The 27083-nt window shown below is 35.7% G+C and overlaps 1 protein-coding gene across 1 annotated transcript in view; it reads left to right on the top strand.

The window, feature by feature from the left end:
- Positions 1–20172, top strand: part of LOC121367147 — a 145126-nt gene extending 124954 nt beyond the window's left edge. The window contains exon 7 of the mRNA XM_041491288.1: positions 19099–20172. Coding sequence (XP_041347222.1) covers positions 19099–19232 — 134 coding nt within the window. The 3' untranslated portion in view covers positions 19233–20172. The remainder of the gene's footprint in view (positions 1–19098) is intronic.
- The last annotated feature ends 6911 nt before the right edge of the window (positions 20173–27083 follow it).

Raw genomic sequence — 27083 nt, forward strand, 5'->3', positions numbered from 1 at the left:
AAAGAACGATTTTTTAAATAAATAAATATTTATAAATACAGACTACCAGTGTGTTTGTTATTTGTTTATTTAACGGCGATAAATAATAGTTACAAATATGTATCTCATCCGACATTTGACGACTTCGTTACTCATGAGTCAATAGTACCATCTCGCCCAAGCCAGTTTTACGAAAATATGCGATGTGTTCCGATTGGTTTTTGTGTTACAGAAGCACCCAACAACGCCCGAATGCATGGTTTGAACTACCCGATGAGTCGAACAGACTTTGATGCACCGACAGTGTTCGAGCCAATGAGATTCTACTGTATATATATCTAATTGCCTCGACCTCGGAAGGGTCGATCACACCGCAACGCTTGAACCAAAAAGGAAGTCCCGAGTTTTTTGTTCGGTAAAACCTTATATTAACTGATGATGGGTCGAACGTGTCCAGGGTCGACTATAAGCCTTCGCTCGAACTAAATTATCAGTCCAGTCTGTGTTATTAGCTATATTTCCCTCGAACTGGTGATCCATCAGGCATCAAATGGAAAACCAACAATTGGACCAACAATTGCTGCGCTTACGCAGTTAGTTATTACAACCTTCGGATTAATTATTTAGACGGAACGAGCTAAAGATAAATCAGATAAGAGCAACAATAATTATGCAATCCTTTCTGTACCATACCTGTCATGTTGTAAGCGGCTGTTGGTAATGATCTTTCAACTACAGCTAGTGTTACGGTAGCTGTTCGATGAACCGTGATACCAATCAAAATGGCCTCGGCGTGAAGCATTACTCTGAACACGTCTACAAGACCAGTTTTAAATGAAACAATGGGCGAGTTACTCAGCTGTCATCACTTCAGCGACCACACATTTAATTAATACCGACAATGGTTTCTGCATCACACAATCGGAGTAATTTGTAATAAATCCTTTCACTCTGATATTTTGCTATATAACACCTTGATGAAATTTTCAAGTTTGCAGTTACCAAAATAATATGTATCTAATTCTACTTTCTAACTGATGTTACGGAAATATCTGATGTTGACAATGGTTCGGTCGAACTACCCGATGGGTCAAACACTTTCTTGAGCACCAATGGGGTTCGAGCCAACGGGATTCAACTGTACATATATACTAGTGGGAAAATATTTCTGTGCATTACTAAAAGTGGTGTGATTTTCTTATTTGTAAGTAAATCAACACAATTATTTGACACATTATTTATTTGCTATTTACGATCAATACCAATCTTTGGGGTCATACAGAGGGGTAGCGTTGAAAGTGAGTTCACAATGTCAATACCGTGTATGGCCACCGTGTGCGTGCACACAGGCCTGACAACGACGTCTCATTGATGACACCAGATGGTTCAGAAACCCTTGTGGGATGTTCCAGACCTGAACAAGGTCACGACCCAGTTGGTTCAAGGTCAACGGTTGGTTTGGCAGGAGATGTAGGCGTCTCTCCATTTCATCCCATAGGTGCTCAATGGGCGACAGGTCAGGCGAAACAGCGGGCCAAGGCAGTGTGTTGACATTCTGCTGTCCCAGGAAGTCGGTCACTACACGTGCAACGTGAGGGCGAGCGTTGTCTTGCTGCAACATGACGGCGCCACGTTGACCTTGAAGGAACAGGAGCACATGCGGTCTTATGAACTCATCCCTGTAGTGTACGGCAGTCAGATTTCCAGCCACAATCACCAGCTGCGTCCTCCCGTGTGATGTGATGCCTCCCCACACCATGACGCTCCCACCGCCGAAACCTGCACGCTGCACAACGCAAGCATCAGCGTAGCGTTCGTTAACACGTCTGTAGACTAGATTTCGACCGTCACTACCGTCCAAATGGAATCTGGACTCGTCAGTGAATAGCACACCTGACCAGCCGCAACGGGTGAATCGTAAGTGCTGTCTGCTTCATGCTAGACGCGCATTTCAGTGACGTCTTAGCGGAATAGGACGTATTGCTGGGCGTCGTGGCCTGATGTTGTGCTCCTCTAAATAGTTGCGAACTGTCCTGGCACTGGTTATTCTCAACCCAGGGATGCTTCTGGTTGTCAAAGTTGCCGCCCGAAATCGATTCAGAAGATGTATTACCTGAATATGGTTGTCCTGTGCTTCTGACGTCACACGCGGGCGACCTGAACGTGTCCCTGCTGTTGGTAACGTCGCCACAAATTCTGTATCGTGTTTCGATGCACGCCAAAATGTCTTGCAACCTCGTTATGTGCCATTCCAGTTTCGAGCATACCGACCGCGTGGTGACATTCAAATTCAGATAGGTGTGGCATGACGTCAACGCCGTTTAGAATTAATCAAAGTTGTTTTTCTAGCCAGTAATTTTGTCCTCTACCGTTTTTCGTTGCAAAATTAACAAGGACATATGTGCATCTGTACCACATGATCAGCAAATCAGGTTACGAGTCGTGCACGTGCGATTGCAATATCGAGGATAACGTTTTGAACATAATGGTTGGGCACGTCTCCTGAAAAGTTTATTATTTTACAACTTGCGATTATGATTTTATTCAACTTTTTACCATGCACAGGAACTTTTTTCCACTAGTATATAGGCCTACCCTGTAACATTTCGTTTTTAGTCCCCCCTCCCCCTAGAGGGTGGTTGCAAATTATTGAATTCTGTATTTAATAATAGATAGTTTTATGTTATTCTGTATCTCTACGTTGAGTCTACAAGCCCCACTTGGTAAGATCACACATGAAGATTGTTTTATTCGAATGCAAACAAATTAAAACATAATAAACATAGTAATTTTAAAATCCAAACATATTAAGCATATATACATGTAGGAATGTCTGATAAATATATTGTGAGTAAGACTAGAAACATTCATTTAGAATATGGAAAAAAACATACTGGAAATAAAGACATTAGGGGTAAGTTGTTCGTGGATCAACATACGCAAAAGACATTACGGGGTATTTTAATACAGTCGAATCCACTTTATTGTATGTCGGTTTATAGCATAAATCGGTTATTTGCATATAATTCGGATGCACAGAACCATTTAGCAGTAAATCAATACAAATTATGTTGCATATTTGAATAGCTTTATAAAGACAAACATCGGTTAATTGCATACAAAAACCAAAAAATCTAGAAAATTCCATCATAAAATGTTCCACAACCTTTAATATTTTACCAGAAACAATTGTAATTGCACAGAGAATAAAGCAGAATGTGCTATGTTGATTAAAAACTAATATTAAAAGAAGAAAAAAGTACCGGTAAAAGCAGTTACTAAAACTGGCGATGTACAATGTTAACATCTCGCGCAACAACACTCATCGTAGTGCTTATAGCAATGTGTTCAAGTGTTTATTGCAGTAATCCTGGGACCATTATTGCATCTTTTAAGTCTTGATGTCAGGATTTCAGATGTAATTTGTTCTTTGTTACAAAATTACTTAAAATAATACTGACAACGGAACTACCATGACAGAACACAAAAACATCCCTACAGTAGTGGAATAGTCCATTGTTATTTTTATGTGCGCATGCGTTAGCTTAAAGCCTTCGATGACACTGAAAGATAGACTTGGCCAATGGCAATTGTGTCCTAGAATAAATTTAATAAAGATAATTAAATATGATTAGTTTTTACTGTATTTTGTATGTCACATTTGAACCACCGTATTTTAAGTTAACATTATTTATCACTGCTATTTATTTATGTTAAAACAATAATTAAAAACACTTATAGAAACTGCAACTAACTGCATCACTGGCATTGTTTTCAACAGAGACACACTTACCATATCTGAGGTAAAACTTTCACAACTATAAACTAACCTAATTGTCTACCCTTTTCAGTGTATTACTAGTTGTCAATTAATTCATTGTTACAGCCACTCAACAGTTTACAGTCAGTCTGTGTGATAGCAAGTGGCTTGCCCTATGAAAGAAATAAACATTTTTTGTTTTTCACTTGGGAAGGCTATTTCAAAGCAACTGCCAGCCAGAGTGAAGTTGACAAGTGTTACAATGTTTTAATCTGTTACCCTGCATTGAGGGGGAACTTTGATTTCATGTTATTACATTTGAGTTAATTGTTTTTGTTTTTCTTTCAAGAGGTTTGACCCTTCTGTGAACTTAAAGCAGACTTGCAGAACAAAATATTTTTAACTCAAGCCAAATAAATTATTTTTACAACATTCATATTGGGTCTTTGTTTCTAGAATAAGATGCTTACAGGCCTATAGGTATGACATTTGGAGTAGGTAAGGAACAGTCTTGTTGGGTGGGGGTGGGGGTAAGCCAGATTTTAACCTGTATATGGAATAGGAAAAAACCCTACATAAATTTGTGGGGGGAGGGGGGTGGGCACAGGCCTCTCCTCCGGTTCCTACATCGTGTTAATAATTTTATTCATTATTAAATATTTTTCATTTTCTAATTAATTAATGAAATAAGCAAAATAAACACTACGCTTCTTATATTTTGTTCAATGCACAATAGCATCTCTAACAAAAGAAACTGTAACATTAGTACACTGACTGAAATCGGTTGACAGTTAACAGTTGCTATTTCAAGCTATGTTTATTTCGCCTGCATGTGAAAATTGCGCTATTATTGCCAAGTAACACGGTTTCACTACTCAACACCCCTCAGAACAATGTGTGAACTGTGGAAAAGCTGTGTGCAACAAACTGCAGCATGAATATTAGTAGCTAGACATAGCATCAATAAACACAACCGCAGATTTGTAACAATGCAAAATTAAAAATATTTGATCTTACAACGTTTATACTGTTATTTCATTTATTATTATTTTAAAATACATGTATCAGCATTCAGACAGTGTTCTGTAGTTAAGAGTAAGATAGACTGTCCACAAGGCATTTGTAAAGTTTACCGTGGTTATAATCTGGAAATGGGGCTCTATCGGATAATCCGTTATACCGGTTATTGGCGTAAATTTGACACGCACCAGGGCTATGCACTTAAGCAGATTTGACTGTATTTGTAACGGGTTATGCAAAATGAAATGGCTTACCTGAAAAAAATTTGCGCTTGGGTTAAGAAAACTTTTAATTCTGAAAGGCCTGAAAAGGAATATAAGTAATTTGGAACTGTGTCCACAAAATTAATAAGAGAATAATACATTAGTGGCCGTTAGATACCATTTATTTCACAACGAGTTGTTATAAAATGTATCTAATGAGCGAAAGCCAGTATGATACGTTTTTAAACAATGAGTTGTGAGATAAATGGTATCTAACGGACACAAATGTATTATTCTATTTCTTACATATCCTCAAAAAACAGGTTTTAAGCAAATTTTAGCATCTTTTTTTACAGCCATTGCACTTGTAGCTGACTTATGCATCACAGACACATGATTATCAGGTTTGTTTGGTAATGTGAGTTTTAGGTCACTTCACTGTTCGTTGTTTAGCCTTACACAATTCATAACATGTGATGACGTGGTGAAAAACGTGGTTCTTGAAGTGTCACCATCTTGGGCTAACGCTGATGAATGTAGCCCTGTGCAAACTACAAAATAAAACATTCACCACTCAACCAATGTGATTTATATAACGACTACAGAACAGTACATGGTGTCAGAATGCAGAACTTACAGCTGCCAAGTAAGTTTTCGTTCAAACCGGAGGAATGGCCAGCGTGGCTTAAACAGTTCCGGCGTTACCGGAATGCAAGTAAGCTATCTGCTGAGTCGGGCGAAACACAGCGTGACACCCTCCTATATGTAATGGGAGAGGAGTCTGAGAAGATTTTTAAAATTCTTCATTTTGGAACACTGACGGTAGGTGAAGGAACAGAGGCTAGGGAAGTGCAAGAATTAGACACTGACTTTGAAACATTGGTAAATAAATTTAATTCGTACTTTCTAGTGAAAAGAAACATTATTCACGAGAGAACAAAATTTCAAGAACGGAACCAGAGTGAGTCTGAAACCATTGAAGAATATTACAGATCTCTGTGTACTCTTGTAGCTCATTGTGAATACGTTGACACCGAAGACCAGGTGAGGGATCGATTTGTTGTGGGCCTAATTGACCGTAGGTTAAAAGAAAAACTGCAACTAATTCATGAACTTAATTTGTCCAAAGCTCTAGAGATAGCTAGACAACATGAACAGATAAAGCTGCAAATGAAACAGCAAGGTGAAAGCATTTCATCAGATGAGATAAAGGGCAGAACTAAAGCCAGTAGAGGGAGACAAAAATTTCAGAAGTCAGCATATCACTTCAAACAGAGGGAAGACACATACGAGTCAGGGTTATTCATATTTTCAGAACCCTAGAAATCTTGATGTGCAAAAGTGTGGTAGGTGTGGCCGAAGTCATGATCAAGAGGGACACTGTGTAGCCAGGGGAAAGACTTGTAGAAAATGTCACAAGAAAGGACATTTTGAACGTATGTGTCACAGTGTGCGAGAAGTTCAGGCAGACCCAGATGTAAGTACAGATGAGGAAGAAGTTGAATTTTTCCTTGATACTGTCATTGTAGACAACACAATACCGTGGACCACCACACTCAAAATCCAAGGAGCAGACATACCATTCAAAATTGATACAGGTGCTGACGTGACCATAATTAATGAAGAAACATATGAGAAGATTAACAAGCCAAAATTGTCAATATCTCGTATCGCACTTACGTCACCAGGAGGTAGACTGAGCATCAAAGGAGAATTTTTTGCCAAGACTTGTCAAAGACAAACCATTCAGATTTCGTGTGACAGTTGTCAGAAATCAAGTTGGTAATAATTTGCTTAGCAGAGATGTAGCAGAAAAGATGGGCCTCGTGAAACGTTTAGATGACATTCATGGAAACGTGTTTGGCAAAACAGGACTCTTAAAGACTGAACCAGTTCATACCACCATGAAACCAGGAGTACAACCGTATTGTGTAACAACAGCAAGACATGTTCCATTTCCTCTCCAGAAGAAGGTTAAAGCTGAGTTGGAACGTATGCAAAACGCAGGGATAATACAGGAAGTGAAGGAAGCCACTGATTGGTGTGCACCAATGGTTCCTGTTATCAAACCAAATGGCAGCATGCGCATCTGTGTAGATTTCAAGCGATTGAACGAGGGTGTAAAACGACCCCACTGCATGTTACCAAATTTGGATGACATTGCTCCACAGATGGCAGGTGCTAAGTTTTTCACAACACTTGACGCGTCTTCTGGATTCTTTCAGATACCGTTAGCAGAGGACAGTTCACTGTTAACAACATTTATCACACCTTTTGGACGCTTCGCTTTCAAACGAGTTCCCATGGGAATCTCACTAGGTCCTGAGTGTTTCCAAACAAAAATGAAAGATTTGCTAGAAGATTTGGAAGGTTGCAGTGCTATAATGGATGACACTATTATCTATGGTCGAACCGAAGAGGAACATGATAGACGCTTGAATGCAGTTCTCAAAAGAATAGAAGAAAGAGGACTAAGGCTAATCAAAGAAAAGTGTCATTTTAAGAAAAAGGAGGTGAAATACTTTGGACACATCATCAGTGCAAGTGGAGTTCGCCCCGATCCGGATAAAGTGAAAGCTATCACAGAAATGCAGCCACCCACTTCATTGACTGAACTTAGAACACTTTGTGGCATGTGCAACTACCTGAGTAGATTTGTACCAGGCATGGCCTCAATTTTGAAACCTATCACTGATTTGATGAAGAAAAATATTGTATGGACCTGGGGGAATGCTCAACAGGAAGCATTCGAATTAATCAAGAGAAAAATATCTTCTTCACAAGTTTTAGGGTTTTATCATCCAGATAGGGAGACTGTACTGAGTGCCGATAGTAGCAATTATGGTTTAGGTGCAAAACTCATGCAGAGGAGGCAGGGAGACATGCTCATTCTGATCGCATATGCTTCCAGAACATTAACAAATATCTGATTGGTTTAGACAGTTTTCAGCTACAAACTGATCATAAGCCACTGGTGCCTCTCATCAAGTGCAAGGATATCGACAAAGCACCTGTGCATTGTCAGAGACTTTTAATTTGACTAATGCAGTTCAATACCAAACCAGTGCATGTACCGCGCAAAGAAATGGTGATCGCAGATGCCTTATCCAGAAATCCAATACCACACACAGTAAATGATGTAGAACTTTCAAAAGTTGTCACAGCTTTTGTTGATGGCATAGAATCAAACTGGCCAGTCTCGACAAGATATCTCGAACTACTTCGTTCTGCAACTGTGCATGATCCAGAAATGCAACAGGTTATTGAGTATGTCCTAAATGGATGGCCATACAAATCCCCAGAAAACCTCCAGGCATATCACCAGGCTCAGGGAGAATTGTCAATTCTAAATGGACTGCTGGTTTACAATGGCAGGATTGTTGTTCCAAGCAGTCAGCGTAAAGATATTCTCCAGAAGCTACATGAGACTCACCAAGGGCTCCACAGGTGTCGCCAAAATGCTCAAACATCAGTTTGGTGGCCAGGAATTAGCAGAGACCTTAAAGAACTGATTGACACATGCAAAGTGTGTCAGGATCATCGACCGTCCCAGAGAAATGAACCTCTCCGTACTACACCATTGCCAGAACGTCCATGGCAACATCTAGGAGCTGATCTTTGCACATATCAGGGCAAGGACTATCTCATAGTGGTCGATTACTATTCCAGATGATTGGAAATTAAGCCACTTCACTCAACAACAGCAGTTGTTGTAATCAAGAAATTGACACAGATGTTTGCTACACATGGCATTCCTGATGTCATAACCTCAGACAATGGGCCTCAGTTCCAGTGCGCAGAATTCAGAAATTTTGCGTTACAATTCGATTTTCGTCACAAGACGAGTAGTCCATTATTCCCACAAGCAAATGGAGAAGCTGAAAGCGCAGTGAAGATTGCAAAGAAACTACAAAGTCAGCAGTCTTTGGAGATTGCTTTGATGAACTACAGGACAACTCCACACTCAAGTACTGGGGTAAGTCCAGTGCTTGCTCTTATGGGGAGACAACTCAAGACTAAAATTCCTAGACTTCCAGAAAAACTGATTCCACAGCCTGCCAGTGCAGGGGTTTCCCTAGAGCGATAAGCCGACACGGCCCGTGCTCCCTTAGCCAGCCAAATAAGCGCCTTCATGTCTGGTAAGCGCCTTAACTGCAGGACCGTGTCGACTTAATTTGTAACATGTATACAAAACAATGGAGCTGTGATCCGTAACTTCATTTTCTATCTTCTGATGTGAACAAACGGTTACATAATCTATTCGACACCTCAAACATAATAATACCACATATTCAATTAGCATAATAGCGATCTCGCGACCGGTAACGAGAAACGGTGTTAACCAGAATACAGCGTATGCCTTATGATGTTTGCTAATTTTAATAATCAAGGTTATTAATTTTAACGCATGCATTCGACATGTATGACAGCAATGTGACGGCGATTCAATGTCTGGAAGATATGTAACTTGCTATTTTAATTTTGTAAAGTCTTTGAACCGAAGTAATAAAAACAAACCGACAATGCATGTCAATTTGAATACACATGCCAGTTCAGGGCCGAACGACATGTCGGCTATCCCAAGGGCTGAGTTCAGCCAGACCGAGCGGAAACAAAACGTTCGCTACACTGTTTTGTGCGCTTCACGTTAAACCAAATGGACACGACGGACACCAATCAAGTAGTTCGCGAACGTTAGGAAAAACGTTCGTTGGCTGAACTGAGGAAAGCTCTCGGCGTAATATACGTCACGCTTCAGAGTCAGCTGACACCCACGTGTCAAGAGATATCGTTGCGGACATGAACAATACGATTACACAGGAGTAAATCTTGATGTAAATGTGTAGAAAAACAATAGTCGTTTGCATCAATGAATACCTAACTGCAGTTTCGTTATTTCCTTTGTCTTTGTTAATTTTGTACCTATGGTCGAGAGCACGCACTGAGATCGCGATCGCGGGAAATGTGCGTGCAGTATTTATACAAATTGCAGTTAAACATACACTGAATTAGTTTACAATAACATATTTGTTAGATAATGCTAGATATATATTTGTTAAACTGTGAGATGACATTTAATAAGTTAGCTGGATTTTTTTTTAAAAGTAAAATTTAATTTTATTAACATTTTGGGGGTTTTTTGGTAGTTTTTTTTATAAATGGAATATACTGTGAAGTCAGCATTCTTAGCTTAGGTATTTTACAAGCAGAAATCACAACAAGCATTTAACACGACGCTGAAATCAACAACAACAACATGAGGCAAATTATGAAGTTGTTGGGGGTGGGGAATTGATGGGTTTTTTAGAAAAAAGTCGTCCCCCCCCCCCCCCCCCCTCCTCCCACACAAAACCCCCAACATGATTTGATGGATTGAAGACAAACACTTAACTGTTTTCAACTCACTACCCCACTTCTTTTGGCTTGATTTTTGTGTTATAATGATGCTAAATATGTAAGCGCCTTAAAAAAATCCTGGGGAAAGGCCTGCAGTGATGTAGACATTTGGAAAGCAGATCAAGAGGCAAAAGCTCACTACAAGTTTAACTACGACAGGAGGCATGGTGCCAAACCTCTGTCACTACTAAAACCAGGAAACTAAGTCATGATCAAGACAGATGGAGACAAAACATGGGACAAACAGGGTACGATAGTCGCAGCAGACCCTAATAATCGTACTTACCTTGTAAACTTCCCAACAGGAGTTTTACGACGCAATCGCAAACGTCTACAACAGTTGCCGTCTCCACTCAAGACTGTTAGTTCTGATCATTCGTCGCAGACATCATCGGCATTCGATTCAAAGGATGAAAATTCGAACAACATAAATTTGAAAGATACGGGGGACAACCCACACTGTATGTGTGTGTATGATTTTATAAAATTTAATATAAAAAAAAAAAAAAGTTGGGTGGGGGTGTGTTCCCATGGGCCCCCTCCCTACGCCACTGCAGGGATGGCGCATGGCCATAACACTTTTCAAAGAGGCATTTTTGTGGGTTATATTTGTTGTATCTGAAAATATCCTTCTCAATTCAATTTGAAAGAAGAGTCTGGCAACTTCGAGCCATACTACTATATTTTACACTGCCACCCCTGCTGTCGTATCCTCACCGCCTCCTCCCCCCTCACCCTTTTGAGCTCTATTTTAGCTCGTGCTCGTCGTGGTTTCTTGTTTGCTGTATTGTGCGCAATCATAGAACATGTGCCGGTGTGGATACAGGCTTGGAACAGATACGTTTTTAAAAAATAATTAAAGAAATAGGTGTCATATTTATCAACCACCTTAAATAATTGTCGTAATCCCCATGGATGAAGTGGTCACTGCAGATTCTATCCCATCATGATGGTCCTTTCTATTACACATGGGTTCTGTCACAGGGTCACCTGACTTGGCTCTTGGAGTCGACAGGCGTTTTGGCAAGTGAATATATTAAAAACGGATAAAAAAATTAAAATTTATTTTATTGATACTTCATATATATTGTAAAAGGTATACGTAGATACCAAACAATAGTGAATTACATTTTTGATAAACGTGAACCTTTAACAACACAACAAAACAACCAGCATATAGCAAACATCACATTTCTTCAGAAGTTAGGGGTTCATTTGTGATATAACTCAAATTTGATTTAGACATTTATGTATCCACTTCATAAGAACGATACATGCATGTTTAAGTTAGTACTTGAGGTATGACTTGTTCTAGGATCAGTGAGAGTATGATAAAGCCTCTATTTCTGCTGTTTGAAATAGGTCAGCATAGGTCCACAAAACGTTTCATTTGTGTTAAAATCAATTTTAAAATTCCAGGTGGTCCGACAGACTACATGTTTGCAACTTCCAAGTAGTCCTGTTAATGTTCAGATAGTCTCGAACTACCAGACTATCGTTAAGATCGAACCCTGTTATATGTTGTGTTTTGTATGGTAAAGCATTTTGTCTTGTCTGCTATTTTTTGTTTTGTAACGCACTTCATTTTGTCTGGTATGTTTTGTATGGTAAAGCACTTCATCTTGTCTTCTATATTTTGTATTGTTAAAAATATTTCATCTTGTGTGCTGTGTTTTTAATATGGTGAAAACATTTCATCTTATATGCTGTGTTTTGGGTTATTCTGTGTCGAATCGCCCAGTGGTTTTAAGCCCACTCCATCTGATTTGGTTCTTCAGAGATTTTGGCTGAAAAAGCTTAATTTTCAAAGATGAGCTCAATCGGACCAGCAAAAATCACCAAAATTGGGTGGGTGGGGGGGGCCCTATATTTGAATGTCCATAAATCAGTAACCACTGGCCCAATCTTAATGGGAATGGCATCTCTTGAATGGGAAATCAGACAAATCTGAGGGGGTGAAGTAAACAATTCCTCCTGTTTTTTTTGATGATTTGACATGGAATGACCCTTTTGCACAGTAAGAATACTTCATGTTTTGTATGGTAAAAACACTTCCATCTTATCTGCTGTTTTGTATGGTAAAAACACTTAATCTTGTCGGCTGTTTTGTATGGTAAAACACTTCATCTTGTCTGCTGTTTTGTTTTGTGAAGAGTTTCCAACTCCTCATGGCTCAAACTTTCCATTGTTTACTAATTATTACTATATTATAGCATCACATGTGAAAATTGTGTTTTTCACAGTGTTTAAAGGTATTTTTTGGTAAATGTTAATTGTTTTCAAAAGCTGTAGATTGCAATAGATGAAGGTTTTATCTTTGGAAGAAATGCTGAGAACATTTTTAAATTGCCTTCAGTACCATATTTTTCGGCCTATAAGCCGCTACTTTTTTTACTGTGAATTGCAAGGTGCTGTTTATAAAAAGTGTGCTTTATTTATGAGTTTTACGGTAACTGATGTGCATATAATAATAAAAATATAATGTACCAAAAAGACAGGAACTGCAGTATTACAATGGAAAGGCTCTTTATTAATAGTCTAGTCAGGCTAGAAACAATACAACACTTGTTATACTTACAGTGTCAAAAATAGACTCGACAGCAAATTTGTTTAGTGTGATTGTTAGTAGTGCATCAGATGTTTGTCTTATGTTTTAAAATGAAGTACCTCGCCTTAAATTATACAAAGTAATGTTGTTATAGTTTGTAGCAAACACACCCCACTTGCATGTTCGGTAGCCGGACTAATCAATGACATCAAAACAGTTTCTTGATATTTTTAACGCCACTGTTTCTAACCTGTTTGTAATGTTTTTAATTAATATATCAGAATACAAGTTCAGTTCGAAGCTTGCAAATTAAAATCACATAATCGGAGTACCTATAATGTTTTTATTACAAGTCAACATTCCCAATCTAATTAGCCTGCTAATTTATACAGAGCATAACGTTGTGCATAAACATTTGTGTAGAAAATTATTTTATTGTTTCAATAGTTACGGGAGGTCCCCATGTCAATATTTTATTTTTTGGGGTAGTCTAGGTGTATCGCCAATTTATAATGGGAAAATAACATACTAAATGATTTTACTACGGTATATACCTCACAAGGGACCTGTGTTAAGTTTGTTCTTTGCTTAAAATGTTGTTACTTAATACCAAAATGTGTCCGTATATAGTCATTTGAAAGACAACTGGATGTCTTAAGATTTACCACCCCTTCTTTTCTCTTAATTCATATAAGAGTGAATGTGATGTAGCTAGGGATGAATGTTTTCCCCAACAAACATGTCTTTAAGTAATAGTGTACAAGACCATCTAAATGCAGTCGATGTGAACTCTGCTACTGTCTGTATACATGTACCAAAATATTTATTTATATATTTATGTACTGGTTTTACACTTTAAATATTTTATATTTAGAGTTAAGAATTTGGTTATGGAATTAAACATAATTTCTTACACCATGTGTTATGATAACGCATACTTGTTTACACACGTACATGTGTTAACAATTTCAAGACATACAACTGACTGCTCCTAGGTGATGACCAAGTCACAGTGTTCTATGCTCGGTTTTATAACTTACTCTTCTTTGGCTAGTGGACAAAAAAAGATTTACTCGCCAAGCTTAAAATGTTACTAGCCACACTACTCTGTTTGTATCATTTGTGTTGTAACCATCTAAATATTATACGTGACTTATGCTGCTGGATTAAATAAATAGTTTGAAACAATGAAATTGTTTAGTTTTCACTCAATCATGAATTTGAAATGAGGACCATTTCAGAATTGATCGCATTAGAAAGGTGGTAGGGACTGTATAATTATAATTTATGCCTCATATGACTGCTATTTTTTCCCCCTACATATCCTATTTTGTGGGTGGTGAATATACAAAAAAAAACGATCTCCCCTTATTTGGTTTGTGCCAGCAACATGCTTTCTAATTTTTCTACAATACGCATAGCACATTGTGTCAGTATTATTGTCATGCTGAAGCCACGGAAACTGAAAGCCAAGTTTCAATGCTTTCATTAAATTTTCTACATTTTTTTAGCTGGCTCTGTTTCAGTTTCAGCTGCAGATCTCTCAGATTGGCCTTTATTTGACTTTTCAGTACTTGTTTCAATCGTCTCGTCTTCTTGATTAGTGTTTGAAATTTTAGATTTTCATTTTCCTAAAGAATTGTAATATTTTAACATTTTGCCGCTTTGAAAGTTTTTGCCATGCTTCTACATGCTGGGCGGAAACAACTTATACATCTACACAGCAAGAAAAACAAACACACCGCTAACTGGGGCTGCATTCGATTTGAACGAGTGTAGCAACATGCATAATGGGTTAGCAGATCAAACGCAACACTTGTGTCCGTTCAATAATTACATAGTGAAAACTTTGGCAGCTTGTTTTTTTTAACCCGCCCCATATAACATTTTGTAACATCAAGACCACCATCCCTTCTAAAATTATGTAACACCCTTGACACCCCTCCACTTTTCACTGCCACAGTTATGCATTTTAAACAACATTATTTGGTTTTCTTTTTTTTTCTTTTTAATTTTAAATAAATAATTGATTAAAAAAATCATCTAATAGAAAATATGGCCATGTATGGCTGCCGGTATATAGTTTATGCTTTTAAAAAAATCACATTGTTTTAAAGACGTTGCCGGTAAGTAAATCTTGACAAACAACCCCTCCCCTCCTCCATAACGATTGTAACACATCGCATGGTGCATCAAAGAGCGTTATGTAATTCTTGAAATGCTCATTTATAATGCATTGTTTATTAATCGGTCTCCATTTTGCATGTTTGATTACAATGTGTATAGTATGAACAGTGAGTGAGCAACCTTTACTTGATTTTGTACTTGTGTTCTTCAATCGAATGCAACCACCACTAATGTACCGATATATAGTGAATCGGTTATGTATAGCACAATACAGTATTCGGAACTTCTTTAGTTGGCCGATTACAATATGATCCAGAAATCCATATCAATTGAGATATTACAAATGGTTGTGTGCATTAAAATAATACACCAGTCGAAATATCTGGATTGTTTTCACAAGTAACTGGATTGTTTTCGCAATGAGTTCCGAACGGTACCGAAAATTAATACAGAATTCACAGTGATCAATCGGACAACTTTGTAAATAACGAAGTTCTTCCGACTGCACAATGATGTCAACAAATTTCATTGGTTTTCGCTGTTAGGACTCACATAGCAAATAATTTAATACTTAGACATTTTTGGAGTCAGTCGCCAGATGGCAACGATAATAAATTCAATCAGTCGCCACGCCAACATTTTGGTCGCATTGGCGACCAAAATGGTCGCAACATAGAACACTGGGTCACCAATACCATATGTCCAATGAAAAACAAGATGATCAAAATCGATTACACTGTGACGTATAGTTAACCTGACAATCATGTATCTATAAATATCTTTTAGTCGATTGTTAGATACATTGTAAAACAATTCGTTGTGAGATAAATGGTATCTAATGGACACTCATGTATTATTCTCTATATCTTGACCTGTCTTAGCTCCCCAGGTTCAATTTTGCAACAAGCAAACATATAAGGCAGGAATTATAATTATACATGTATCTACTGGTACTGGCCACTTCCATTTACCCTTTTGTGATTGAGGCATTGACTAACATATAACGAAAAAACACAGGACTCGCCCTGTCCACCATCAAATTAGCCAGTTGCTAATTTTCATGTAAAGTAGATACATTATTTAGTCTTTGTTAAATAAAATGTTCTTTAAATTAGTCATTTTCGAATAATTTTTAAGTAAACTCTACATATATATCTAAAAATTGGCTAAAACTAAAAAAATTCCAGTGTGAGCCCTAGCTGCAACATCTATACATGAATGTAATTACCAATCACTACAGTGAAATAGTGTTTTATGTTAAGGGATACAGATTCAACAAGATATTCTATAATGTGCCATCCACATGATATATTGGTCATAAATATGTACATACGTTAAGATAAAACTCTTCACTAAGAATTGTTAACTATCTGAATCATTGCCGTCACTCATCTCTTCCTTTAAATTCTTACATGTGGCTTTGCCAAAACCCCCTCCCCCATCCTGCCAGTACCAGCAATTAATTTTTCAAACCGGCCTCGGTGGCGGCATGGTTAGGCCATCAGTCTACAGGCTGGTAGGTACTGGGTTCGGATCCCAGTCCAGGCATGGGATTTTTGTTCCAGATACCGACTCCAAACCCTGAGTGAGTGCTCGCAAAGGCTCAATGGGTAGGTGTAAACCACTTGCACCTACCAGTGATCCATAACTGGTTCAACAAAGGCCATGGTTTGTGCTATCCTGCCTATGGGAAGCGCAAATAAAAGATCCCTTGCTGCCTGTCATAAAAGAGTAGCCTATGTGGCGACAGCGGGTTTCCTCTAAAAAACAGTGTCAGAATGACCATATGTTTGACGTCCAATAACCGATGTTAAAATAAAATAAAAAAATCAATGTGCTCTAGTGGCATCGTTAAATAAGACAAACTTTACTTTTTTAATTTTTCAAAATAGGTAGCAGTTCTATAAATATATCTTCTTTAGTGTCTTCCTAAACAATGTAATTCATCTTTAATATAATGATCAGATTACTATTAGAAATGTAAAACATTTTGTGCAAAGGCTGCAATAATATTATATCCAATGAAATTTACCAGTTGCCTTCTTATTTTGACAAGATTTTGTAAAAGGAGGTTCAGGATGCACTGACTGGGATATAATTAGTACTACAAGTATGATTGAGTGTAAACAGGCAATATTATTTGAGTGATATTTGCCACTGAAAAAGGTGGGTGGTGCTATAACCCCCTCTAGATCTACCCCTGAGAACAACAGTCAATAAAAATAAAATGAAGTAAAACAAATAAAATTTGTTTGCTATAGGATGCTTACAAGCTGATGTTCAGTTTCTCAAGTTAGACTTGTAACATGTATAACAAATTTATGTAACTCACGTAACATTACATTTTAATGATTTTGAAAACAAATGTCTGAATAGTGATATATTCTTTTCTGATAAATATTAACTTACATTTTGGTGATTAAAAGCAACATACAAAATTTTATTATCACTTGTTAACTCAAAGAACTTTGGCAACTTTCAAATCTGATAGAAAAATGTCTGTTGTGCAAATGTAACACATAATGCAATCAAATCTAAGCCATTACAAATGTGTTTGAAATTTAGCCAATGTTTTAGTGTGTTTTTTGTGAAGTACTTGAAGGTACATACCCTAGTTTTTAAACACTAATACATATATTTTACTATTATAGCTGTTTTTGATAACTAAAATCATACTTTACTTAGATTTTATGGTTTAGATTATCAATTTCCGTACATTCAAAGTGTTTTTGGTCATCCTGGTGTTTTGAAATATCACAAAATGCATTTCGTCTGAGAAGTAACAGTTATGGAGTCGAGTTTTAGTTTATTTTTAGAGGGTATTTCAAAGTCACAGACTTATGTTTCACTCAATTGTAACTTTATCCAAATGTGTTACAGGTTTGTAGATTAACTAAACTTGGTGTTAATTTTCACGGGTTGAAACTAGGGTCTGTCCCTTTAAGTAGGATTATTACTAATCAGTAGGTTATAACAGGAGCCCTTTCATAAATTTCTAATTTGCACACTTTTTCACCCAAAGTGTCTTAACTCCATGTTTATAAAACTGGCTTAAGACTAGTTTCCTGACTGCATGGTATAGACTTTTAAGTAAATGTTATTAGCACATTGTCAGGTGGTGTTTTTGGGAATGAGTTCATCTCCTTTAAAACAAAATTAACATGAAAAATACAGCTCATGATAGTTTTTCAAAGATAATATTGTATATCAATGCAAACTAAATTGATTCATAGCTAGATACATGTATAACAGGAGAATATTTTGTAGAAGAGTTACACATTGTTTGAGAGCTTCCTCTGCCAAAATCAAACTGAAGTTAAATTTGACAAGTGTCATGTGTACTTTGTGTTTGCCAAACGTGACTCCAACTATCTCACTTGATTACCACATGTTCACTGCAAGGTAAAACGAGAAGCAGCATCGGTAATTATTGAAAGCACATGCTTGGAATAACTCACTTATGGGTGTACGTCATAGTATGGTTTTCAGATTGTTGTCATAATATTCCTGTGTAAATTAAATGCAATGTGTACAGTGCTTATTGTCTCACCTTTACAAAGTAAAAATGCAAAAGATACATATTACTTTTCTGATGGCGACCTCGATTGTCTCAGCATCAGCTGTTGCATTTAGCTTAACTTTAAAGTTTAGCATTTACTTCCATTTCTCACAAACTATAAGTCTTACATAAATAAAACTTGATTCATAGATAGATGTTCATGACAATACATGTACAAAAAAAAGTTAACAGAATTTGTTTAGTTTAATATTTTTGTTTATTTTATTTATTAAATTTGTTTGTTTTTTGGGTGTGTTTTTTTTTAAATGCTTCGAGATGAACTGTGAATCCAAATGTCAGCAACATGTTGCAATTTGTTGGTTGAGAAAAAACAATTAGCCAAATTGTGTAATAAAACATTTAAAATTAAAAATCATGTTTATATTGATAAATCGTGAAAAACCAATATTTCTAGCACTAAGTTAGTGATCTGTAACTGCATGTTACAGTTATTAATTGTAGGAACTACTGTTGCACCTATACATGTATCTCCTTCTTCCAACAGGTAAAGCGGATTCTGGAAGTGTCAATGATAAGCCAACAAACACACCTGGACAGCCAACAGAACTTCATTCTACAAATGCACATCGACAGCCATTGGATGCTAACAGTGAAACGATCAACAAGCCTCCTAAATAAGACAAAGAACAGTATCCGAATATGAAAGTTTTCAATAAGAGATCAATGAGATTAATAACATGGATTCTGCAGAAAGTGATCTTCAACAAAGGAACATTTACATTGGCTGTCTTTGGGTGGGAATATTCAAGATTGGCTGTCTTTGGGTGGGAATATTCAAGATTACTGGTGACTCTAGTGTTACTGTAAACATTTTACACTGGATGTCTTTGGGTGGGAATATTCAAGATTACTGATGGCTCTAGTGTTATGGCAAACATTTTATATTGGATGTCTTTGGGTGGGAATATTCAAGATTACTGATGACTCTAGTGTGTTACTGTAAGTGTTTTACATTTATTCATCCTAACACAGCATCACAACCAAAAGAATGAAAATATAGAACATCCATTATAAAATTTCTCAAAAATAAAGTTGACCCAAACATGCAAGTACTTTTGTTATTCTCAGTAGAAGAATGATGTACAAGTTTGTTTGAGGTGACAAGTTTGTGTTATGCTAGTTGTCTAAAATATACCCCAGTGTTAAAGAGTACACCCATTTTACTCACCAAAAAATGCCCACTATCTTTAACTTTGGCCATTTCAGGTTATTTTGAATTATAACAGGGGGGGTTATATTATCTGTATACATTAAATAGTCTTCTAATAATAACACCGGCAGAGAAATAAAATTATTAGGCTATAGATGTGATGTTTTTCCTGACATTTAACATTGTTTTAAGAAAATGAAGTTTAATTTTTTTTTTATAATAATATAAATATACATGTATTTTGAAATGAAAATGTTTACATACTCGTACTTTTCATGTGAAATGTTATATTAAGAATTGAAAATTTAAATATTCAAATTGTAGGGGAAAAAATCAATGTACAAAGGCCAAAATTTACATAGCCTATTTTTCTTAAAGGGACAGTCAACTCAAACAAGTCTTATGTGTTGGAAAGATGCATACCCGGACCATCAACACATACTGACACTTTAACAAATGAAAAATGAATAATTTTAGAGTTAATAAAAAAAACATGATTATTCCTGCTAACTGGGGGCAGCCATTTTGTTTCGTTTTTGTGAAGTCCGGTGGTATAGCTTGGGGCGAAGTGACGTCAGCTCAGTCCAACTCCTCTATGCACAGTGTAAACAAATGCTCTAATTTACAAGGCGCTTCGCTTTCATCAACCTGACTTGTAAAACAACATAAATGACTTGATAGTATAATGAACTTTTTAACTAAATACCGTATATTGCAGTGTAGCCGACTTTTGAAGTCTAGAAACACTTTCCAAAAGAAGAGAGTCGGCTTATACACAGAGGCAACAAATTGGAGCATAAATTTCCGATCAAAAATTCTCCCGACCGCGACTTATAAATTTTTATCAGACCCGTAGCCTTTCACAGATTATGTAACAATAATTTGTGCACAGTATAAATAAAACACCCCATCATGCAATATTATGCAGTCTTTTGTTCTTGAATGCATTATAAGTTTGATGAATAATAATAAAAAATTACTTGTTTTATTGTCATTTCAATGGTAAAAACGTATTCTTTCTAACTGTCCGCCATCTTTGTTTGACCTGTGCTGGGACCAGTCTTTCATATAGCAAATTTAAGATACAAAACGGTGTTTTTTCTTCAAACCAATATTATATTTCTAATATTATTGTTTTGTTGGGAGGGTGCATTAAATTGTAAAGTAATGCCATAAATAAATTAAGCTCATTATTAACATTACCGACTGAAAAAACATAACATGAATTTCAGGACGATAATTACTCCCATAATATACAGTGAACAGCTGCAGTCACGGACCGCATGATCTTTTGTTTCCATGTGTGTGGTGGGGGAGGGAATTAAACATGCCTCAATGATTTTACTTTTTGCTGTCCAGTGAATAAATTAATTACTTGTGTGCAGTGATATGTTGTTACAGCTTGAATTATTTATTTTTCTGTTATGCTTTATCAGTTCTAAATTATTTTTCACAGCGATCGCGATTACCGTTTTTGTAATAATTAAAGGGAAAACAAATATAATGAACAAGAAAAGCTTACGTCAATTTGTTGACAGTATTATTGAAATCGATACAACATACAACTGGTCAAAAGATGACTTCGGCTTATACACAAGGCCGATGATTTTGTACTAGATATTTAGGGTCAAACTAAGAGGTCGGCTTATCCAAGGAGTCGGCTAATACACGGCAATATACGGTATATTTCAGTTTGCATCAATAGAATGAAATGGAGTTACAGTATTTTTCTCTTAAAAAATCCAAAGAAAAAATGCATATTATTAGACCTATTGGTAGGGTACGTTCGAGCAAAACCGACCACTCAAGATATCCAAATGATAATTTTCTTTTCTTTGGGACTACGTAATTGGTAAGTTTTGTGATTTTAGATGGGAAAGTCTACTTAATCAAGGGTTTTACAGAATTACTTACAGTAATAAAGCAGGACGGCTGATAATGTGCATTAAGATTTGAGGGGTGTCCACGAGGTTAACACACAATACCCCGTCTTTTTAGTGTGTCTAGACACAGTGTCTGGGGACCGTCTAAATATACACCTGCCAATCAGGAACCACAGGTACAGGCCATGGAAAGAAAATACCAATTAACCAAGAAAACACTCCCAATTATTATTTCAGTACGTGAGTTAATTTATGTACAAAACATAACACAGTTATTTCAACACTTTGACAATGGTGGTTTATTTTGTATTGAAAAATAATACATACTTGTTGCTGACTTACTGGGGATGGATATTATTAGAGAACATTGTGATGATCCACAAAAATCAGGTATGTTTTGTTTCTTCAGTTCGAAGACTAATTCCTGAAGTGATACGTTAGATATTAACTAACCACCAGCTCGCCAGAGGGCGTATTCACTGGGCTATGGTACAAAATGGCTGCACCCATTATATATAATAGCTGTCACATTTAACCGTTTTATTAATTAACTATACAATTATACTTGTTGATATTAAGTAATAATGTGGCCTTGTAAATTTGGCCTCATAACAATCATGTATTTACATATGGAAAAATATTACCACACAATATTTCATTTAAAGTTAAATATAAATAATAAATTGTATTCAAACTGTCTTGTATAAGACCGTGTAAAAGATTTTTGGATAACAACCATAAAATCAGTGCATATATTTGCATTAAGTAATTCTGACACACTGGTTAGTTATAATGTGAATTATTATAATATGATAATCAAACTCCAGGAAATGTAATGTCAACAACTCGACCCACTCTCTGTTATATGTTAAGCACCTGAGAGGCCAAAGTTAATTTAATAAATGTGGTAATATTATTTTTATTACATGTATAGTTTTGTTGAAGGTTTGTTTCTGAGGTGGGTTTGTTTTTTGAACCTATATAAGGGTTGGGTCTCCTACATTGACCATATAATGCTATAATCATTTTATCCTAATTTTAATTGGTTTTTATTAGGTTTTGTTCATGGGGGGTTTTGTGTGTGGGTTTTTTTTAGGTGTGTGTGTGTTATGAGGCTCTCCCACAAATTTTAAAGTAAAATGACATATGATAATTTTGCAGGAAAGCTATAAAGGCATTTGTGTCGAAACTACACTGTTTCGTAAACACACATAGATGGTAAAAACTCCTGACTTTTAAATAACAACAATTCTTTGTTATGTTGAATTATGTGTGACCTTGACACTAGAATAATGGGAGGTAACTGTTATTGATTATGTACTTTGTGTTTTCTGATGAACAAACTGAGGTACAGTACGCGAACCAACCATAATTGCGTCTAGACTAGTCGGCAAAATTTTAAAATTTCCTGTTTAGACGGTTGATCGGCGGTAGCTGCAGACACTGAAAACGTGCACGAGCTACTTGATTTGAGCCTCTAAGCTTTTTTTGTGGGTTGTCAATTGCCACTACATGATGTTATGAAGTCAAAACAAAAATGTTACTAAGTAATTCTAAGTAATTCAGGAGATTTTAATCTAACAATGATAATCTCAGAAAGACTGATGTTTGTTTTAATCTAAGATTCTCAGCTACCTTTGATCACCCATACATGCATGCATTGCATGCTACATTAATTTGTTTCAACTTTTAAGTTTACAGTGTATGTCATGGAGTGGTTGGAACAATCATTAAGCTCTTTTCTTTAACTAAAATTATCTGCATTTTTAAAACAAATTGTGTTTTTGTTTTGTTTATTTACATTTTTTTCTTCTTGTTTTTGAATATACAATGTGCAAGAAGATGGACACATTTTGTTGTGAAAATTACATATTTAATGTCAGAAATAATTTCTGTATTTATTTTTCTTATCAATTTGTTATCTACAAAGTGCCAACTTTTTAAAATCACTATTTCATTTTTAACTAACATCTTGTTTATATTCAGTTTCATGCTAAAAGATGAATATACCGGTATGTTATTACTGGTTAAGCCATAGAACATTTTCACTTGCATTATTGTAACTGTTTTTCTTGTGATTTGAAAATTGCCATACAGTTTACACCTAATAGCTGCACATTAAACATTACCGATAAGTGTGGAGGTGTCAATTAGCAAAGATTAGTTCTCAATGATTAAAAGTGTCATTTGTACATGTCAATGTATTTTGTTCTTCATCTTTTCAGAATACATTACATAATAATACAAATCAAGTTTTTATGAGTTGACATTTATAATTATGCTTGTACTCTGGTTGTGCACAATACCTATAAGTCATGCAAATTTATAGTGTGTATAATTATATCTACAACTCGTGTTTTAGAATTTTTACCCAACATTCTGAGTGGGGATCCATTTACAAGTTCACATAATGCATGGTTTGCTTAGGCCATTGTTGATGATGGCTACTTCAAATCAGGTTGGGGTTTTTTCTGCAATTTGTTAATTCAACAATGTTTTATTATTTCCTTTCTTGTATTCAGTGAAGTTCTGGTACAGTTCTAATCTAAGTATAGATACATGTAGTAAAGTTACTTTGAGTAGGTGTCAACAATTACAATATGTGAGGTACTGAGGTAATATTTTAAATGTACATGCATATCCATGTAATAATTGAAGATTTTTAAAAACATTTTAAGAAGTCTAAAAGTTGTAATCTGCTCCTTTGAGAATTACATTTATATTGTACAGATTGAGGGATCAAGCCAACATGGAAGGTTTTATATGTAGTATGGCCATCCCTACACAAATTAAAGGTGCAAGGTCTTCATACATCATTGTACAGTATTTGGGGTCTAAAATGTATTTTTAGTTCTGTAAAGTTTATTTCTGGGTGTATATAATCGCCTACAAATTCATTGGATACTCAACCCAAGAATTTTACAACTTATTTGGAGACAAGTAAATGCTTGTATATTTATCACATATCATGACAGGGTGACTGAATTTTTTTTTTTTAACTACATGTAGCAATTAATTGCAAAACCTCAGAATTACCCAAATTCTTGTTTAATCCAGACAGTCTCTGTTGAGCTTTTGAAGTTATTAGGACAAATAATAAATGAAATGAAGAACTACATGTTGTCGGAAGACTTTATTCAGGTTGTACATCTACATGTAGGCACAGTATTTTATCTGTTGTAAATACTGCATGACAACCATTTAGAAATCATTTGGGACAAAACTATATATAGTACCTGCCGGTATATATGTCTTTACATAACCTTATGTCATGAATGATGAATATGAGTTTCATTTAAAAAATATTTATCAGGGGTGCAGAATTGAAAAATATGTCTCGGACTAGAATTTCAACTAGTCCATTATTGTATAGCACATGATATTATTCTTATATGCAGTGGAATTAAAACGTTAAGAATTTGTTTAACTCACCAGCAGACTAGTACTTTCTGCACCCCTGTTTATAATTGTCGGTGAATTTTCTATTTTGGTCTTGTTATTTGTTATACTGTAGCACTGGTGGGTTCAGCCTATAAGTATTTACACTTTTATTTTCAATTTACACAGATAATCAGAGTTTGATTATTTATGATCATAGTATATTGACTTATTAATGATTTGATATGATTATTTTGTAATATAAATTAAAAAATTCCATTAATCCTGAATCTTTTATAAATTTTCTAATGCATACATTGTGTTTTAAATGATATCATGTTAAATTAAATTATTTTCTTTGTCTGATGTTAATGTATGCAGAGAAAATAGCAATTTGGTATTAGGAACATAGCTATCTGGTGTACTATAAAGTACATGTATACACAAGAAATACCTGTCTTGTATTAAATGCATGTACACAGCTAGGACAAATGTACCATTCATAGGTTAGGGACTGTTCAACAATTACATGTTCCTATAGGGTAAGGGCATCTTAAGATTCATCAGAAAACATTACGAGGGAGGGCGGGTGTTTATTAATGAAGTAAAATGTAGCCTGTCACTGCTTAACATATGTTTATTTATAGATGTATATATATATATATATGTACTTTTTAATAAAAAAAACCCCAAAACAGCAGTACAATTAGAAAATCCAATAATGTTGGTCACAGTGACGGGGGGCGGATTGAGTGTTGACAGGCATTACATAGTAATGTGCAAGTTGGGGTTTTGTAAGCTAGTATTGGGAGTGGCAGTCCTACAGGTGGTGCAGAAAGGATGACACATACTGTTATGGATCTCCTTGGGGAGTGGCAGTCCTCCCAGAGATAAGCACCTGAGAGTGGATCATGGATACAATCACAGCTTTGCCTAAAACATCCTGTCAACTCTTCCTCTGCCGAGATATGATTTTGATTATGAAATATGGTTTTGTCATTCAGATTTGGAAAGGGAGTGCATGGTCCAAGCATTACATGCAGTACATTAAATGGGGTATAGGACATAAAAATGCCTGAGTTTGTGTTATTTATTTGTTGAACAGCCCTTAATTTATTACACCGGGATGATTTTTAGACATGTTTAATACATACTTTTATCCTATAACTTAACCATAATATCCATGTCATAAATCCATTTGATATTTACCATTATTAACCGGGTTAATATTGTTTTGCTGTCAATGGATCATTTTTTACAAGCCAACAAGACCTGTAAATATGAGTGTAACATTTTGATATGATTTAGTTAAACGTTGCTGACATCAAACTACATTTGTGCTTAGTAATCATGTAAAATATCAACGAGATCATCTTGTTAATCATTAGAGCCTCGACAAATAGCAATTAACATAGATTTGGTTGATATTTTCAATATTAAGATTTTTTCATGATGAATCCTCTATGCATACATAATATGTGTATAAACTGGCTCATTATGACATTGCCCATATTTACATCTGCCGTAAAAAAAAAAAAAAACCTGCCTAAATATTGAAACTACTCTTTATGGCATATTAATTGTCATGCATACAAATTTTAAATACATATGTACATGTACATACATGTAAAACCAGAATTGGCCTATACGTTAAAACATAATAAACATGGCATAAGAAAAGTTGTCAAATAATTGATTTGGCTTTTCTGCATTGAAAGGAAACATTTTATTGCTATAGCTGTGATTATGTGTATGTATTTTGGTCTCGTATTGCAAACAGTTTGCTAATGGTAGTGGCTAATGTTAAATGTTTTTAGCAGACCTGAAATCCTGTATATAAAATATAATTACACACAATAATTTTGTTATGTGTTTTGTATATACATATATTGTTCACCATTTTATATAGAATGCAAAGGTTTCATTAAATAAAATAATTAAGTGATATATTTCTGTTCTCATGAATTCTCAGCTGCCTGTATTCTAAGTCAGGCACAAACATGTACCAGTGTGACGAACATTTTAACATGAATGTGTTAATTAAACGCAAATTTCTTT

Source organism: Gigantopelta aegis, unplaced genomic scaffold, assembly GCF_016097555.1.
Source record: "Gigantopelta aegis isolate Gae_Host unplaced genomic scaffold, Gae_host_genome ctg947_pilon_pilon:::debris, whole genome shotgun sequence".
NCBI classification, from domain to species: Eukaryota; Metazoa; Mollusca; class Gastropoda; order Neomphalida; family Peltospiridae; genus Gigantopelta; species Gigantopelta aegis.